At 41.1% G+C, this 17690-nt stretch overlaps 1 protein-coding gene across 1 annotated transcript in view; it reads left to right on the forward strand.

Moving 5' to 3' along the window:
* The window catches only part of LOC124720095 (cation-dependent mannose-6-phosphate receptor-like), a 129970-nt gene that overhangs the window by 88388 nt on the left and 23892 nt on the right, over nt 1-17690 (forward strand). The window contains exon 4 of the mRNA XM_047245384.1: nt 461-557. Coding sequence (XP_047101340.1) covers nt 461-557 — 97 coding nt within the window. The remainder of the gene's footprint in view (nt 1-460; nt 558-17690) is intronic.

Raw genomic sequence — 17690 nt, forward strand, 5'->3', positions numbered from 1 at the left:
TTTGTGTTCGCAGCTCGTGGTCTAGTGGTTAGCATTGCTGCCTCTGGGTCGCGGGGTCCCGGGTTCGATTCCCAGCCAGGTTGGGGATTTTTTTATGACTGGGGATTGGGTGTTTGTGTTGTCGTCGTCGTCGTCCTCCTCCTCCTCCTCCTCCTCCTCCTCCTCATCATCATCATCATCATCACCACCACCACCACCACCACCACCATCATCATCATCATCATCATCATCATCATATCATCATCATCATCATCATCATCATCATCATCATCCATGACAGTGGCTACATTAGACTATGTAAAAATTGGACTGTGTCAAAATTGGGACTTTGTACGGGCGCTGATGACAACACAGTTGTGCGTCCCACAAACCAAGCATCATTGTTCCCCATTTGTGCAGCACTTGTTTCTGTCAAAACTGTTAAACCTGTTTGTGTTCTTCACCCGAGATGCTTTTTCAGGACAACAACATTCCGGATCTTGTGTGACACCGAGTCGACTGATGTCAACAACACGAGGCTGACGGTCAGTCCTGGAAATACAGAGGAGAACCACCTGGTGAGTGAGAGCTTTTTAATTTCGATTTCCAGTGATCTGTGTAAATTAAATAACTGTTGTTGTTGTTGTTGTTGTTGTTGTTGTGGTCTTCAGTCCTGAGACTTGTTTGATGCAGCTCTCCATGCTACTCTATCCTGTGCAAGCTTCTTCATCTCCCAGTACCTACTGCAATCTACATCCTTCTGAATCTGCTTAGTGTATTCATCTCTTGGTCTCCCTCTATGATTTTTACCCTCCACGCTGCCCTCCAATGCTAAATTTGTGATCCCTTGATGCCTCAGAACATGTCCTACCAACTGATCCCTTCTTCTAGTCAAGTTGTGCCACAAACTTCTCTTCTCCCCAATTCTATTCAATACCTCCTCATTAGTTATGAGACCTACCCATGTAATCTTCAGCATTCTTCTGTAGCACCACATTTTGAAAGCTTCTATTCTCTTCTTGTCTAAACTATTTATCGTCCATGTTTCACTTCCAAACATGGCTACACTCCATACACATACTTTCAGAAACGACTTCCTTACACTTAAATCAATACTCGATGTTAACAAATTTCTCTTCTTCACAAACGCTTTCCTTGCCATTGCCAGTCTACATTTTATATCCTCTCTACTTCGATCATCATCAGTTATTTTGCTCCCTAAATAGCAAAACTCCTTTACTACTTTAAGTGTCTCATTTCCTAATCTAATTCCCTCAGCATCGCCTGAATTAATTCAACTACATTCCATTATCCTCATTTTGCTTTTGTTGATGTTCATCTTATATACTCCTATCAAGACACTGTCCATTCCATTCAACTGCTCTTCCAAGTCCTTTGCTGTCTCTGACAGAATTACAATGTCATCGGCGAACCTCAAAAAGTTTTTATTTTTTCTCCCTGGATTGTAATACCTACTCCGAACTTATCTTTTGTTTCCTTTACTGCTTGCTCAGTATACAGATTGAATTGCATCGAGGAGTGTCTACAACCCTGTCTCACTCCCTTCCCAACCACTGCTTCCCTTTGATGTTCCTTGACTCTTATAACTGCCATCTGGTTTCTGTATAAATTTTAAATAGCCTTTCACTCCCTGTATTTTACCCCTGCCACCTTTAGAATTTGAAAGAGAGTATTCCAGTCAACATTGTCAAAAGCTTTCTCAAAGTCTACAAATGCTAGAAACGTAGGTTTGCCTTTCCTTAATCTTCCTTCTTAGGTAAGTCGTAGGGTGAGTATTGCCTCACGTGTTCCAACATTTTTACGGAATCCAAACTGATCTTCCCCGAGGCCGGCTTCTACCAGTTTTTCCATTCGTCTGTAAAGAATTCGCGTTAGTATTTTGCAGCTGTGACTTATTAAACTGATAGTTCGGTAATTTTCACATCTGTCAACACCTGCTTTCTTTGGGATTGGAATTACTATATTCTTCTTGAAGCCGGAGGAAATTTCACCTGTCTCATACATCTTGCTCACCAGATGGTAGAGTTTTGTTAGGCCTGGCTCTCCCAAGGCTGTCAGTAGTTCTAATGGAATGTTGTCTACTCCGGGGGCCTTGTTTCTACTCAGGTCTTTCAGTGCTCTGTCAAACTCTTCACGCAGTATCATATCTCCCATTTCATCTTCATCTACATCCTCTTCCATTTCCATAATATTGTCCTCAAGAACATGGCTCCTGTATAGAGCCTCTATATACTCCTTCCACCTTTCTGCTTTCCCTTCTTTGCTTAGAACTGGGTTTCCATCTGAGCTCTTGATATTCATGCAAGTGGTTCTCTTTTCTCCAAAGGTCTCTTTAATTTTCCTGTAGGCAGTATGTATCTTACCCCTAGTGAGATAAGCCTCTACATCCTTATATTTGTCCTCTAGCCATCCCTGCTTAGCCATTTTGCACTTCCTGTCGATCTTATTTTTGAGATGTTTGTATTCCTTTTTGCCTGCTTCAATTACTGCATTTTTGTATTTTCTCCTTTCATCAATTAAATTCAGTATCTCTTGTGTTACCCAAGAATTTCTACTAGCCCTCGTCTTTTTACCTACTTGATCCTCTGCTGCCTTCACTATTTAATTCCTCAAAGCTACCCATCCTTCTTCTTCTGTATTTCTTTCCCCCATTTCTGTCAATTGTTACCTTATGCTCTCCCTGAAACTCTGTACAACCTCTGGATCTTTCAGTTCCCACCTTTTTGCAGTTTCTTCAGTTTTAATCTACAGTTCATAACCAATAGATTGTGGTCAGAGTCCACATCAGCCCCTGGAAATGTCTTACAATTTAAAATATGGTTCCTAAATCTTTGTCTTACCATTATATAATCTATCTGAAACCTTTTAGTATCTCCAGGGTTCTTCCATGTATACAACCTTCTTTCATGATTCTTGAACCAAGTGTTCGCTGTGATTAAATTATGCTCTGTGCAAAATTCTACCAGATGGCTTCCTCTTCCATTTCTTAGCCCCAATCCATATTCACCTACTACGTTTCCTTCTCTTCCTTTTCCTACTGTCGAATTCTAGTCACCCACGACTATTAAATTTTCGTCTCCCTTCACTACCTCAATAATTTCTTTTATCTCATCATACATTTCATCAATTTCTAAATAACTATAGCCAGTATTTCCACAGTGTGCAGCCACATGTCACTATTTAGGCATCTGGTTCTGGCGAAGTGATCTCAATCCTCAAGTGGCCGCACCTGTGTATAAAATGCACCAATCACAGATAACATTGTCTTGTACTGTTCTGTTGTTGCTTTACAAGTGCAAGCCCATACCTATTCTTTCATTATTGCTTCAGCTAACACAATGCTAAATGGTGCTCCCATGCGTCCAAGTGAGCAGCAGTAATATAAAATAAACTGTATGCTAGGTGAGAAAAAATGTATGATCCGTGCATGAATATGATTCAGATCCCAAGCTAGCAGCACAATCCCACAATGAGATAGTTTTATACAAAATAAGTAGCAATCTAATAAGCAGTTGGCTGTGATCTGATACAGCTGTACCGTTTAAAGTTTTGAGTGTGTTGTTTCTGTGGGGTAATACTTGAGCTTGGCATCAGAGTGATATAATACGAAAGTATCTCTTATTATTTTTCAATCGAACGCTGATTTAGCTCATATAATGAGATTTATTGTTATTTAATTAGAGTAAGATTGAACTGTGGTTTTGCTCATTTGTTTTTTCCTTGGTAACAGGAAGTCTGCTATTTTTTAAATATAGGGTCTTTGGAAATTCCCATTACAAACTTCTAGGACTTGTCGAGGGGTGCGAGAATGTAATACTTTGAATAGGAACCTGGGTCCAGGTACATACTGTTTCCATGCTACAGCAGTTTCAAAACATATTTGCTAGATAGTTTGCAACAGGTAGTCACGGTGGAGGAGGGTTACCACAGATTAATTGATGTTATTTGACATCTTTCCTACCTCTATGACGTGACGTGGTTCAAAACTCATTCATGTGTCTGAGTGTGTCAGAGCAACACAGTTGAACACACGTTTGCAGAATAAAGGAACATGAGCTTCTGAATGTCAAAGCTCACAATAATTGAACTGTTTATAGCTCTTATCAAGATTGTTATGCTCAATGTCCGACTCCATAGCATACACTTTTCAACACAATTATGCAATGGCTTCAATAGAGGGTGTGGGGCGGCGAGTAAGTTCTGACACTGGTTTAAAGTTTTGATACCGTTTTTAATCACGTGAGCCTGGCAACTAATTTGGTGGTCAGCCAGAAAGCGAAGGGAAACATACTGACATTAGTTTCCAGTCTGCACGGCCACATTCCGGTCCAGCCCACTGAAAGAAAAGTGTCTATTTCCCATTTCTTTGTGGGATCGGGACTATGACTTCAGTAAAAGTATAAGTTCCAATCAAGATTTAATTTAATTTAAGTTTCTCATAAACAACACTTAAAATTTTGTTATGTTCAATTGAAAACGAGTCTTTTTAATCAAACTGCACCTTTAGCAGTTCAGAGGCAACCTCCACGGTAACTTCCTACTAGATTGTTTTTCGCCCTGACTAACATCACTCAATTGAAAGTTCGCAATAAATGTTCAAAAATTAATGCTCGCCATAAAAGTGGAAATAAATTCACCACTTGCCACACGGAATTGAATTTCACACGGACGGCACACTAACAGTTATTTTACTGAATTCTAAACGATCCAGGATGGTGTACAGTCCTCGCGAGTTCTCTCGGGCTCATAATCTTTAATAATATAGTAACCAATTACTTCAGAAACTTCTTAATTTTTGCTGGTATGCAGATAAGCAGTTTGAAAGCACGTAGAAAGTTTCAGCTCGCTAGAAGGAAAACTTTGCCTAATAAAATTTATTTAGTGGAACTAACGGTAGATTGTTACCTCTGAACCATACCTTTGCTAAGACTTATATCAGTTGGTATTTATGTTACAAGTCTTAAACTTGATGTAGCTCTATTATTTGGTATATTTGATCATCTGGTTTAACCAGAATCCTCTATCATTAAAATTTCAAGTACTTAATCTACAACACTTAGGTACATTTTAGTTACAAAATTAGTTTTTATTTAATTACTTAAAAACTATAAGAGGTAGATTAACATGGACTCTCTGGTATTATTTTTGGGGTCTACTGCAGCATAAAACAAATTTTCAAGTTTCTAAATCCATTATTTAACACCTCTGATTTTTCCGAAAAACGTGGATTCTGGCATTAATTTTTGTTGTATGGTTTTGGAAACCAACATCTCTTATTTATAACTTCTAACTGCACCTTCTGACCAAATTCTGGCTTCCTAGTGTCATTATTTAGCGCCTCTCATTTTTCTCTTAAAACGGCATTTTTCCTTAGATGAAGTTTAGAACATCAAGGCTTGGTATTTGGAACATTATTATACTAAACTATGATTTAAGAAAGTTTTAAACATAAATTTTGATTTTTAATTTCATACTAAATTGTGGTGCAATACTTGTGCACTACATGCAGACGCATTAAGGTGACTTGGCGCTACTACCAGTGAACTGGGGTAAGGCCCGGTGCACTCGCTCGCCCCTGTACGTCACACACGAAACAGCGCTCGGTTTGCTTCGAGGGGTACTTTCACAGGCAGTAGGCACGACTGTGGTGCTCCGAGGAGACGCTGCACACCTGAATTGGAAGAGGCCTTAAGTGCATCGCATTGAAGAAAACCTGTCAATGAGTACACAAGCGATTGGGCAAGCAACGGATGCTGCACCCAGTACCGTCTGATATGTCGTCAGTGACTGACAGCTACATCTGTACCCTCTCCGACACTCTGTACCACGTCTGACACTTAAAGACACACGGAGGAAGCACAAACCAGGTCAGAGAGGTAAGACAGACATCAAATGACACCAACCGATCTGATGCAAACACTCCCCACCGTGACTATAACCTTGCATACCTGCCTAACAAACATTTTCAAATGGCTGTAGCACAGAAACAGTGTTTCCGGACATGGGTTCCAGTTCAAAATATTATCTACTCAGTTCCCTCTACAAGTCGTGTACGGAACAGAAATTTCTGAACATTGTGTATGTGTAAAGTGCACCGTGTGCCTGCTCGTGTTATAAAAATCATTGTGCCTGCTCAAGTGTTAAGACGTTGCTTAAGAGTGTACCAGACATCATTACTCTTGCTTCTCTTCACATATTTCTCTCAAATCCTCAGCATATTATTAACTGAAGTCATCATAGGCTGCACAAAAGAGACAGATATCTGTACATCTTTCACAGTATTACAATTTTGGCGACAATGGCAATTTTCAAGTGATGAATTCCTGCACGTACAGGTTCAGGTGGCTAACCTTTTCACCTCTAATCACTTCTGACTTGTTAAAAATATTTGTAATCCCTTTCCACCTGGACACCTAGTAACCAGGCACTCATGAAACAAAGACCAACATGCATTCACTATTTAATTAATTACTGGCATTCAGGCACCTATATTTTATTTCTTAATTTTTTTTTATAGAACCACTGTATTGTGAATCTTTATGTTCTCTTATCATAATAATCACTCTACAAAACTACAGGAATTCATCCGTTAGCAGACTTCGTCCGCTGTTAATACGTCAAGGGAAAGAAATTCCGACATCGAGAATTAGTTGTATGACACAAATGAAAGTTGGTAGGTGTGTTTCTACATCTGAAAGATGTTGTCTATTCAAATTTTGTGCCACCTGAATTAGAATAGCACCAGTAGCGCCACTGTGTGAGTGTCAAATCGAGTTTGCTTTAAATATATGCTGTAATGGTCACGACTGGTAGTTACTTTTGAGATTGGATGTGGTGAGTTAATGTTAGTCAGGGATGCCTTTAAGGTGACACAGACACTATTATCAGCACCTCGGCGAGTTTGAATGAGGTCGTGTAATAGGACTACGAGAAGCCGGATGTTCATTTTGCGATATTGTAGAAAGCCACTGTACACGATCACTGGTGGCAGTGACCGTGGGAATGTACAGTCTCGCGGAGACCGGGGTCCAGACAGCCACGTGGCACTACAGAGAGGGAAAACTGTCAGATTTGGTTTATGGCTCTGGTGCATTGTACTGCATCTGCAGCAGCAGTTTGAGCAGCAGTTGGCACCACAGTGACACAGCAGACTGTTACAAATTGGTTACTTCAGTGAAAGCCCCGAGCCAGACACCTTGTAGTGTGCATTCCACTGACCGCAAACCACCGCCATTTGTGACTTCGGTAGTGTCAAGCAAAAGTTCATTGGAGGGCAGGTTGGAGGTCTGAAGTGTTTTTCTTGTTGGTTTAGAGTTTTATGTACACTACTGGCCATTAAAATTGCTACACCAAGAAGAAATGCAGATGATAAACGGGTAGTCATTGGACAATTATATTATACTAGAACTGACATGTGATTACATTTTCACGCAATTTGGGTGCATAGGTCCTGAGAAATCAGTACCCAGAACAACCACCTCTAGGCATAATAACAGCCTCGATACGCCCCTGGGCATTGAGTCAAACAGAGTTTGGATAGCCTGTACAGGTACAGCTGCCCATGCAGCTTCAACACGATACCACAGTTCATCAGGAGTAGTGACAGGCGCCTTGTGACGAGCCAGTTGCTCGGCCACCATTGACCAGACGTTTTTAATTGGTGAGAGATCTGGAGAATGTGCTGGCCAGGTGAGCAGTCGAACATTTTCTGTGTCCAGAAAGGCCTGTACAGGACCTGCAACATGCGGTTGTGCATTATCCTGCTGAAATGTAGGGTTTCACAGGGATCGAATGAAGGATAGAGCCATGGGTCGTAACACATCTGAAAGGTAACGTCCACTGTTCAAAGTGCCGTCAGTGCGAACAAGAGGTGACCGAGACGTGTAACCGATGGCACCCCATACCGTCATGCCGGATGATACACCAGTATGGCGATGACGAATACACGCTTCCAATGTGCGTTCACCGCGATGTCGCCAAACACATATACGACCATCGTGATGCTGTAAACAGAACCTGGATTTGTCGGAAAAAATGACATTTTGCCATTCGTGCACCCAGGTTCATCGTCTAGTACACCATCGCAGGTGCTCCTGTCTGTGATGCAGCGTCAAGGGTAACCGCAGCCACGTTCTCAGAGCTGATAGTATGTCCTGCTGCGAACATCGTCGAACTGTTCGTGCAGATGGTTGTTGTCTTGCAAACGTGCCCATCTGTTGACTCGGGGATCGAGATGTGGCTGCATGATCCATTACAGAAGTGTGGATAAGATGCCTGTCATGTCGATTGCTAGTGATACGAGGCCATTGGGATCCAGTACGGAGTTCCATATTACCCTCCTGAACCGACCGATTCCATATTCTGCTAACAGTCATTGGATCTCGACCAACGCAAGTAGCAATGTCGCAATACGATAAACCGCAATCGCGATAGGCTACATTCTGACCTTTATCAAAGTCGGAAACATGATGGTACACATTTCTCCTCCTTACACGAGGCATCACAACAACATTTCACCAGGCAACACCAGTCAACTGCTGTTTGTGTATAAGAAATCGGTTGGAAAATTTCCTCATGCAAGCACGTTGTAGGTGTCGCCACCGGCACCAATTTTGTGCTCCTCGGTGGTCGAAACGTAAAAGGCCCCACCCACCACAGGTGAAGCTGTTTACTTGTCATCACATCTTGCTGTTTTCTCATATTCCACACCTCCTGTCACAAATGACAACAAACACTCGTGCACAGTTTATGTACTATACGAGAAGTGTGAAATGTTGTTTGCCTAAACAGCATGTAAAACTTCAGCTCTGTTGTGTTTTCTGGTGAAAACTGGTTCTGCCTCAGTGCCAGTGATGGCTGTGTGTCGGTTTAGAAGGGGGCCGGTTGAGGGCCTGCAACACACTGTACCTACACCTCGAATTATGAGCCGGGATGTGATTTTGTATGACAACAGGAGCACTCTCACGGTTATTTCCATGCGTGCTGACCACAAATTTGTGTATCAGTCTGTCGATTCGACCTGTTACGCTGCTATTCGCAAACAGTATTCTGTGGGGTGTTTAATGTGAGGGTAACACTCACCCACAGACAGCTGTCGTAACTCGACACGTCCTACAGGGTGTCCACACATTGCCACGGCCAGTTCGATCACCAGATCTGTCTCGGACGGTGCAGATTCAAGATGTCATCGGACAACAACCTCGGCGTCGTCCACAGTCGGCATTAACCGTCCCCGTACTGACCGACCGAGTGCAACAGCCCTGAGAACCCATCCCACAAACCTGTAAAACACAATTCATTGACATTTGCATGCTTGGTTCAACAATCTGTGGTTACACCATTTATTAATGTACCAGCATTTCACATTTTCAGTGGCTTATCTTGTGTTTACATTAACCTGCGATCTTGCAATTTTAACAACTTAAAAATATTCTTTGTCGTATTCTTCTCCTCAGCGATTACGGGCCCTGTAGACCGCGTGCCGCATTGACGATCTGCTTCCGTCTTCTTCTATCTCTCGCTGTCTCTCTCCACCCTGTGGAGATTCCTAATGCTGTGGCATCCCTCTCTATGTCATCTTTCCTCCGTGTGTGAGGTTGACCCAGTGGTCTTGTTGCTTGGAGAGTGCTGTCAGATGCCTTCTTAGGAATTCTGTTGGTTTCCATTCTATCCACAGGCCCAGCCCCTTACAGTCTCCTACTTTGTAATTTCTGGATGATAGTGGGTTGCTTCATTAACTGATAAATTTCAATGCTGCAATTATGTAGGTTTTCCTGGCATAATAAGTCTTGAAAACCTCTTTGGGTTTGCTACCAGATCCTAAAATCAAGTTGACTCCATATTTGAGAGAGGTGGCGCCACCCTTAGTGGAACACTGCTGGCAACGATATATCGCACTCAGGGCCGCACCGAAGAATGTTAAATTTTGATGCAAGATAATACAGAATTCCATGTCTTGCTAAGAGAAAACCCATTGTCTCTGTTGATTAAATTATCAGGAAAATGGATTCTCCGAGAAGCAGATTCGTCGGGCTGTTGTTGAGAAGTGTACAAACACTTCGACTGAAATGTGCAGGAGCTTCAGCGTGCATGAACCAAATGTTGTGTCGTACTTGTTAAGGCACATGTTCTAGCAGCAGAGGTAGAGTATCCCGTATGAAATCGTGATAACGTGCTCCATTGAGCGTACGTGGAAGAATGTGGGGCCCAATCGAGGCATCACCAAAAATGCCTGCCCAAACGTCCACAGAAAATCTGTGTCGATGATGTAATTGCACAATTGCGTGCGGATTCTCGTCAGCCCACACATGTTGATTGTGAAAATTTACAATTTGATCACGTCGGAATGAAGCCTCATCCGTAAAGAGAACATTTGCACTGAAATGAGGATTGACACATTGTCGGATGAACCATTCGCAGAAGTGTACCCATGGAGGCCAATCAGCTACTGACAGTGCCTGCACACGCTGTACATGGTACGGAAACAACTGGTTCTCCCGTAGTACTCTCCATACAGTGATGTGGTCAACGTTACCTTGTACAGCAGCAACTTCTCTGACGCTGACATTAGGGTTATCGTCAACTGCACGAAGAATTGCCTCGTCCATTGCAGGTGTCCTCGTCGTTCTAGGTCTTCCCCAGTCGCGAGTCATAGGCTGAAATGTTCCGTGCTCCCTAAAACGCCGATCAATTGCTTCAACGTCTTCCTGTCGGGACACCTTCGTTGTGGAAATCGATACAAACGTACTGCGCCACGGCTATTGCCCCGTGCTAATCCGTACATCAAATGGGCATCTGCCAACTCCGCATTTGTAAACATTGCACTGACTGCAAAGCCACGTTCTTGATGAACACTAACCTGATGATGCTACGTACTGATGTGCTTGATGCTAGTACTGTAGAGCAATGAGTCGCATGTCAACACAAGCACCGAAGTCAACAGTACCTTCCTTCAATTGGGCCAACTGGCGGTGAATCGAGGAAGTGCAGTACGTACTGATGAAACTAAAATAAGCTCTAACATGGAACTCAAGCGTTTGTGGGCACATGTCCACATAACATCTTTTCTTTATTTGTGTGTGAGGAATGTTTCCTGAAATTTTGGCCGTACCTTTTTGTAACACCCCGTATATATAGCATTGAACAATGAAGTATCTAAAGCGGATATCACAAAATTACATACATTAAGGTCACACCTGCTCCCTGCAGTCCGCACCTGCTAAGACCTGTGATTCACCTGCCTCATAGCTTTGTTTCCACACTTACACTGTTAAGAGTGCAGTAGCTGAGCGGCACCTGAATATTTGGTAGTGAGCAAAACTCAGAGCAGTGCTCAGCGTGTAGTGCTACTCCAGTCGGTGAGTGTAAAGGGTGAAAAGTCATTCAAAAACTGTCAAACATCATCCCGTCGAAAGTATTAAAATTTTTTACTGATCTGGCCCGTAGTGAAGAAGCCAGTCTTAATGTAAATTTTGTACAGATTCATAAACTCACAGCAAAAGTGTAGGATGTATTACCAGATCAATAACATCTGCATTATCTCCAGATTGAATATGTGTTTTGGTCCTCCAAGAGAGGAATATAAATGAGAATGGAAAGTTACAGAATCTGAGACAATTTCAACAAAGAACTTGTGTCTAGAACTGACTGTACTTTAAACTGCCCCACCTCCCCCCCCCCCCCCCCCCACCCCCCGCGCGCGCGTGCACACACACACACACACACACACACACACACACACACACACACACACACACACACACACACACACACGCACACACACGCGATTATTCTGCAATTCACAATCAAGTGCCCGTCAGAGTGTTTATTGAACCACCTTCAAGCTATTTCTTTACTGTCGCACTCTCGAATGGTGCGCGGGAAAAATGAGCACTTAAATCCTCCTGCACGACCTCTGATTTCCCTTATTTTATCGTGATGATCATTTCTCACTGTGTAGGTGGGAGCCGGCAGAACATTTCTGCTGCCGAAGGGGACAGTTGGCAGTTTAAATTATACGAGAATATTGTGGCACAGTGAAAAATGTCTTTGCTTTAGTGATTGCCACCCTAATTCATGTGTCGTGTCTGCAGCACTCTGTCCCCTATTCCGCAGTAATACAAAATGGGATGGTATTCTTTGAATTTTTTCGATGTCCTCTGTCATTCTCATCTGATGCTGATCTCACATCACACAGCAATACTCCAGAAGAGAGTGGGCAAGAATAGTGCAAGCAGGCTCTTTCTTTCTAAGTGTTCTGCCAATAAGTTGCAGTCTTTGATTTACCTGGCTCACAATATTATCTGTGTGATCATTCCAGTTTAAGTTATTTGTAATTGTAATCCCTAAGTATTTTGTTGAATTTACAGCCTTTATATTTGTGTGATTTATTGTGTAAACAAAGTTTAGCAGATTTCTTTAGTACTCATGTGGATGACTTCACATTTTTCATTATTTAGAGACAGTTGACACTTTCCAACCATATAGCATCTCGTCTTAATCATTTTGCAATTGGTTTTGATCATCTCATGGCTTTATAAGATAGGAAGTGACAGCATCATCTGCAAACAATCTGAGAGGCTGCACAGATAACTCCTCTATGTCATTTACATAGATCAGGAACAGCTGAGGGCCCGTAACACTTTCTCGGGGAATGCCAGATATTCCTTTTGTTTTACTCAATGACCTTCCATCAATTACTATGAACTGTGACCTTTCTGACAGGAAATCACGAATCCAGTCCCACAACTTAGGCATAATTTGATTGAAAGTCATTTGTGAGGAGTGGTGTCGAAAGTCTTCTGGAAATCTAAAAATATGGTGGAATCAACCCTTGTCAATAGCACTCATTACTTCGTGAGAAAAGAGAACTATTTGTGTTTCACGAGAATGATATTTTCTGAATCTGTGCAGACTGTTTGTCAATAAATTGTTTTCTTTGAGGTAATATGCCAGAGGTAGCATCCAGCGGCCAAAAAATGCAGGCTGGTCTCCGTGAAAAAATTAATTATATACTGGCTCAGTGGCCTCTTCATCTTCTCCATTCCCTCATTTTTCGATTGAGAAAGTTGAATGACGGATGAAAATTTTTGATCAAATGCAGACACAATACGGCACCAGATATTGTGTGCTGAGAACTACAGGCCTGTAATGTACTTAGATGGAACTTAAGTATGGTACAATTCCAAAGGAAGCTGTGTTCTGAAAGTGTCTGCCGGTAGAGGTGGCTGATTAACCTTAAAGGGTGTGTGTGTGTGTGTGTGTGTGTGTGTGTGTGTGTGTGTGTGTGTGTGTGTGTGTGTGTGTTTAGTCTCCTTTCCCCTCCCCCCTTCCCCCCCCCCCCCCTTCCACACACACACAAATATGTGCATAGGCTTTCTACAATAATTTATAGTTTCTGTAGGGATCAGTTAAATATTTATATTTTGCAGTAATATTATATTTGTTTCAAAAGCTTTAATCAGCACCTGGATGAAGGAATTCATGGTACAGATATGTTATTTTACTTATTTACAACAGACAATTAAGTTGTAAGTAATATAAAAATGACATACATTTTAATATTAATTATTTTATTATGGTACCAATTCTTGTTTTGCTTTTTTGCCTCCTTGCTACCCCTCCTCTAGTGCAATTTTAATCATTAATGACTGCGGCTTTCCTGTTTTGGTGTCAACATCATCCATATTATGCATTGTGGACAGGAGTCTGATCAATTTATTTTTGTCAACTATGTGACAGGCGATTTATTACTTTGAAAGCTACAATTTCAAAACTCGAGCAGACTGGTTTTTAGAGGCAAAAATTCAGTTGGGATCTGCCTTTTATTCTTGTGATGAGTGCGTAGAATGGTCAATTTTTTCTCTTACATCTCTTTCGCTAATTGGCAGCTCGTGTACCAATTATCAGTGGCCCCATTTCTCTGTGTATCTTTGATATCAGTGACCAGCCTTTTTATATTATCTGCTGGGATGTGTGGTACTTGAAATGGCTCTTCTGGCTGCTTTCTCAAATATGCTTCAGTATCAATGGTGTAAAAACTCTTTGCATTACACATGGAAAGTATTTTTATTCTATATTTGGCAGATTTGGATGGTGTGTACTGGATCTGGCAGGAGCGGCCTCTAAATGCAATCAAATCTAATCAACATTTGGTGTGTATTTTTCCTTCTTTTCCTGCTGCTGTTTATTTTGTAAGATTTGTGGTGGGTCTTATACCAGCACTATCGGGAAGTTGCATCCCTGGCTGATATAACAGGGCAGTATTTTGCTGACCACAATACACCACCAGATGAAAGTAGTATTACCTTTATCCTCTCTTCTCGGAGTAATTTTTTTGGTGGTCCGGATCCTTCCATCAGTGAAGATTCCTGGAATGCTTCTGCAAGTTCTCTCTATGGCGCTACTAAATAAATAGCCACACTTCTGACAAACAGGGGTATATTGTGCCCAATATTTTTACTATTACTTTTCACAACACAACTAACAATTGCTACTGTAATACCACTCTCTTGAGTACATTCAAACGTCCGTACGTGCATACAGTAGGACCTGAGAGAAAAACAACTACCATTCTTCAGTTGTTCATTACACCCTTATTGGTGTGTCATTTACTCTGTGGCTTTCGTATTCAGGCACTTGCAGTCCCATGGCACAAATGACTCCCAGACGACCAGTCGTTGTAATGCCATTTTTACTGGCCCCCTTCTCGATGGCTCCACCACTGCTCCACATTCACTGCATACAAGAAAGGAAAACTCACAGTTTCCCTTTCCCACTACATTTATCCTTATTCAACTTACTCACGAGCATCTCTTGTTGACGGCTTTCCAATGTGTTGGGATGTTTACAAATATCCTGAAACACTACATATTCCGTCAATCACACAAGAGATCTTGTGCTTAAGTCTGTAGTGTATTCTATTATTATTATCCTACTCTTACATCTTTAAGCTGCCTTTACATAATTTCTCCAACATAACTTTTTATAATCATTAATGATCACTTGTGGCTATGTGGCTTAGTTACTTAATTACTTTGTTCCTGTTTGGCAGGATTCATTAATTTTCTTCATACTTGTAATATTATTTCTCATATCTTGTTACTTTCCTTACTAGTGTGGCTACCTTTTCTTGATCAGCCAAAGTATCTGAGGAATGTGCATAGTAATACAAATATATTACTTGTCATTAATGTTATTTTTAAGTTCCTTTCATTTGTGATCCTCTTGACCTCATAACCAATTAACTATTTTCGTTTTCAATTTAAGACAATTTTAGCATCTATCTACTGGATATTTGTGAGACACTTATTCTGATATGATATATCATAATATTATTCCTCTTTGAATAGTTAAAGCAGTATTAACCTTCTTTATGTAGGTAGCTGATCTTTCGCTGTTATACTCATTATAAACTTTCTGAGTTTCCATTATACTGACATTTAGTTCTTCTCTTTTTAGAGAATTTTACTTCCTTAATATCCCACTTTCCAAGAATACGGACTTGTTTTCGAAAGCTTCTGCGCGCAATTATGGTGGGGTGTAAATTGTTTCCACCACTGCACACAAATCCTTTCACTTCTTTACTATAAACCATTGGAAAAAACCTCGTGTTATTTATAACCAGTTTTAAGAAAGATCTATGAATTATCCTTTTAACAAAACTTAACTTTTAGCAAAACTTACCCTCACTTCCACCAAAGACAACTTCTGTGTCCCAGTACTGTATTAATTCCTATTCTACTATGGTACAGGTCAATCCCTTTCTTGGTGCCCCTGCCCGCACAGTATAGGTCGGCCTTTCTTAGCTCCATCTATCTGCCTTTTATTCATCATGCCTGATTAGAGAGTACACTCCACGTTTCAGATATATTTATATCTTCCATTACTTTTCCTTCTGCTTTCTCCTATATTACTTTGAGGTTCCCTTTCGACCTCCATGTCTGTACTCTATTTCAGGTGTTACATCCTTTGCTTACTACATTCTTCACATCTCAACTCATCTATTGATGACACTACATGTATAAGTATTCTTAACTGCACTCTATTCTTTCTTTTGTTCTCTCTTTTCTTAAAACTCAAACTCCAGCTAGATTACCAATTCAAAACTCTACTGTTTCTACTGTCCTTTTCTATTAATTTATTTTCTGCACCTGTACCCCATCTTTCTATTTGTCATTGTATTATTATAGTTACGTCAAATACTATTTAGTACTTGGTTGCTTGTCCTCTCTCCCCTCCATATGTATACCTCACATCTCCTAAATTATTTGAACAATCAGAATGAAATTTTGACAAATGATAATACACAACTAGGAGAGTATTTTGCCAGAAGGTTAATACACAGAACTTCCTTATCTACAACGATACAACTGAAGCTACAGTTTTTATTTATCTATTTATTTATTTTCTATCCAGTACTGCAATTTCTAAACAGTCATTCACTTCTTAGTATGAAAATGAATGTGAAATTCCTTCTTGTGTGTTTCTGCAAACTGACACAGTGAGGTTTCCAGTAACGTATTGACCTCTCTGATCACCTATTGCGTGTTTAATAAGACACACTATTTCAAGATGGTGTGACAATAGCTATTCCAAGGTGAGTTGGTGAAATTTATACTGTGTTTTGGCAAAAAAGCAAAATTTAACATGACAATTAGGTAAACATATGTGTTACTCAAAACTTGTGAGTAGTGACACCTCTCTGAAGAAAAATAGGTTAACAGTTGAAATGAAAATTGTTGTATCTAGGAATCATGCCTACTCAGTTCACTAGACAAACAATCAAACAACTCGTATTAATAAGCTTTATTACAATAAGAAAATTACAAATACTTAACTTTGATAAATCCGTTGTAAGCAGTGCGCGGCGTACAAAATAATCAGTCTTCAGAATAGGCAAACAAAAGTCTGTGCTATGTAGAGAGTAGTAATGAAGTGGTTAACACTGGAGCTGTTATTGAAGTAGGCCATCACCAGTCGGGCGCGACGCTTGTATCCACTTCACGAAGAGGCCGCTGCTGTCACATTGTTGTCCTGGAAGGAGGTAGGTCAGTATGCTATTAGCTGACCTCTTCTCACGGCGTTCTATTTACTGTTGTTCCCGACTGGCGTTCTAGCGCTTGACTTTGCACCGTAACAAAAATAAGTCACCAATTATGTTGCAGTGTAAGAGGAATCCCGTAACCCAATGTATCTTCAATAGTGAACAGCTGGGACTGAAATGTACTAAAGGATTTTCTTCCTACACATCAGTCATACACTGTGTGATGAAAAGTATCCGGTCTGCAGCTCGCGGTCTCACGGTCGCGCTCTCGTTTCCCGAGCATGGAGTCCCGGGATCGATTCCCAGCTGGGGTGAAGATTTTCACCTGCCTCGAGATGACTGGGTGTTTGTTTTGTCCTCAACATTTCATCATCATTCATGAAAGTGGCGAGACTGGACTGAGCAAAGGTTGGGAAGTTGCATGGATTCTGATAAACACACAGTTGAGTGCCCCACAAACCAAACATCATTATCCTCATTCTCATCATCATCATCAAAAGTATCTGGACACCCCCAAAAATATACGTTTTTCATATTAGGTGCTGCCATGTACTGCCAGATACTCCATATCAGCAACCTCAGTAGTCGTCATACATCATGGGAGAGCAAAATGGGGCACTCTGACAAACTCACAGACTTCGGACAT

Source organism: Schistocerca piceifrons, chromosome 11 (genome assembly GCF_021461385.2).
Source record: "Schistocerca piceifrons isolate TAMUIC-IGC-003096 chromosome 11, iqSchPice1.1, whole genome shotgun sequence".
Lineage (NCBI taxonomy): Eukaryota > Metazoa > Arthropoda > Insecta > Orthoptera > Acrididae > Schistocerca > Schistocerca piceifrons.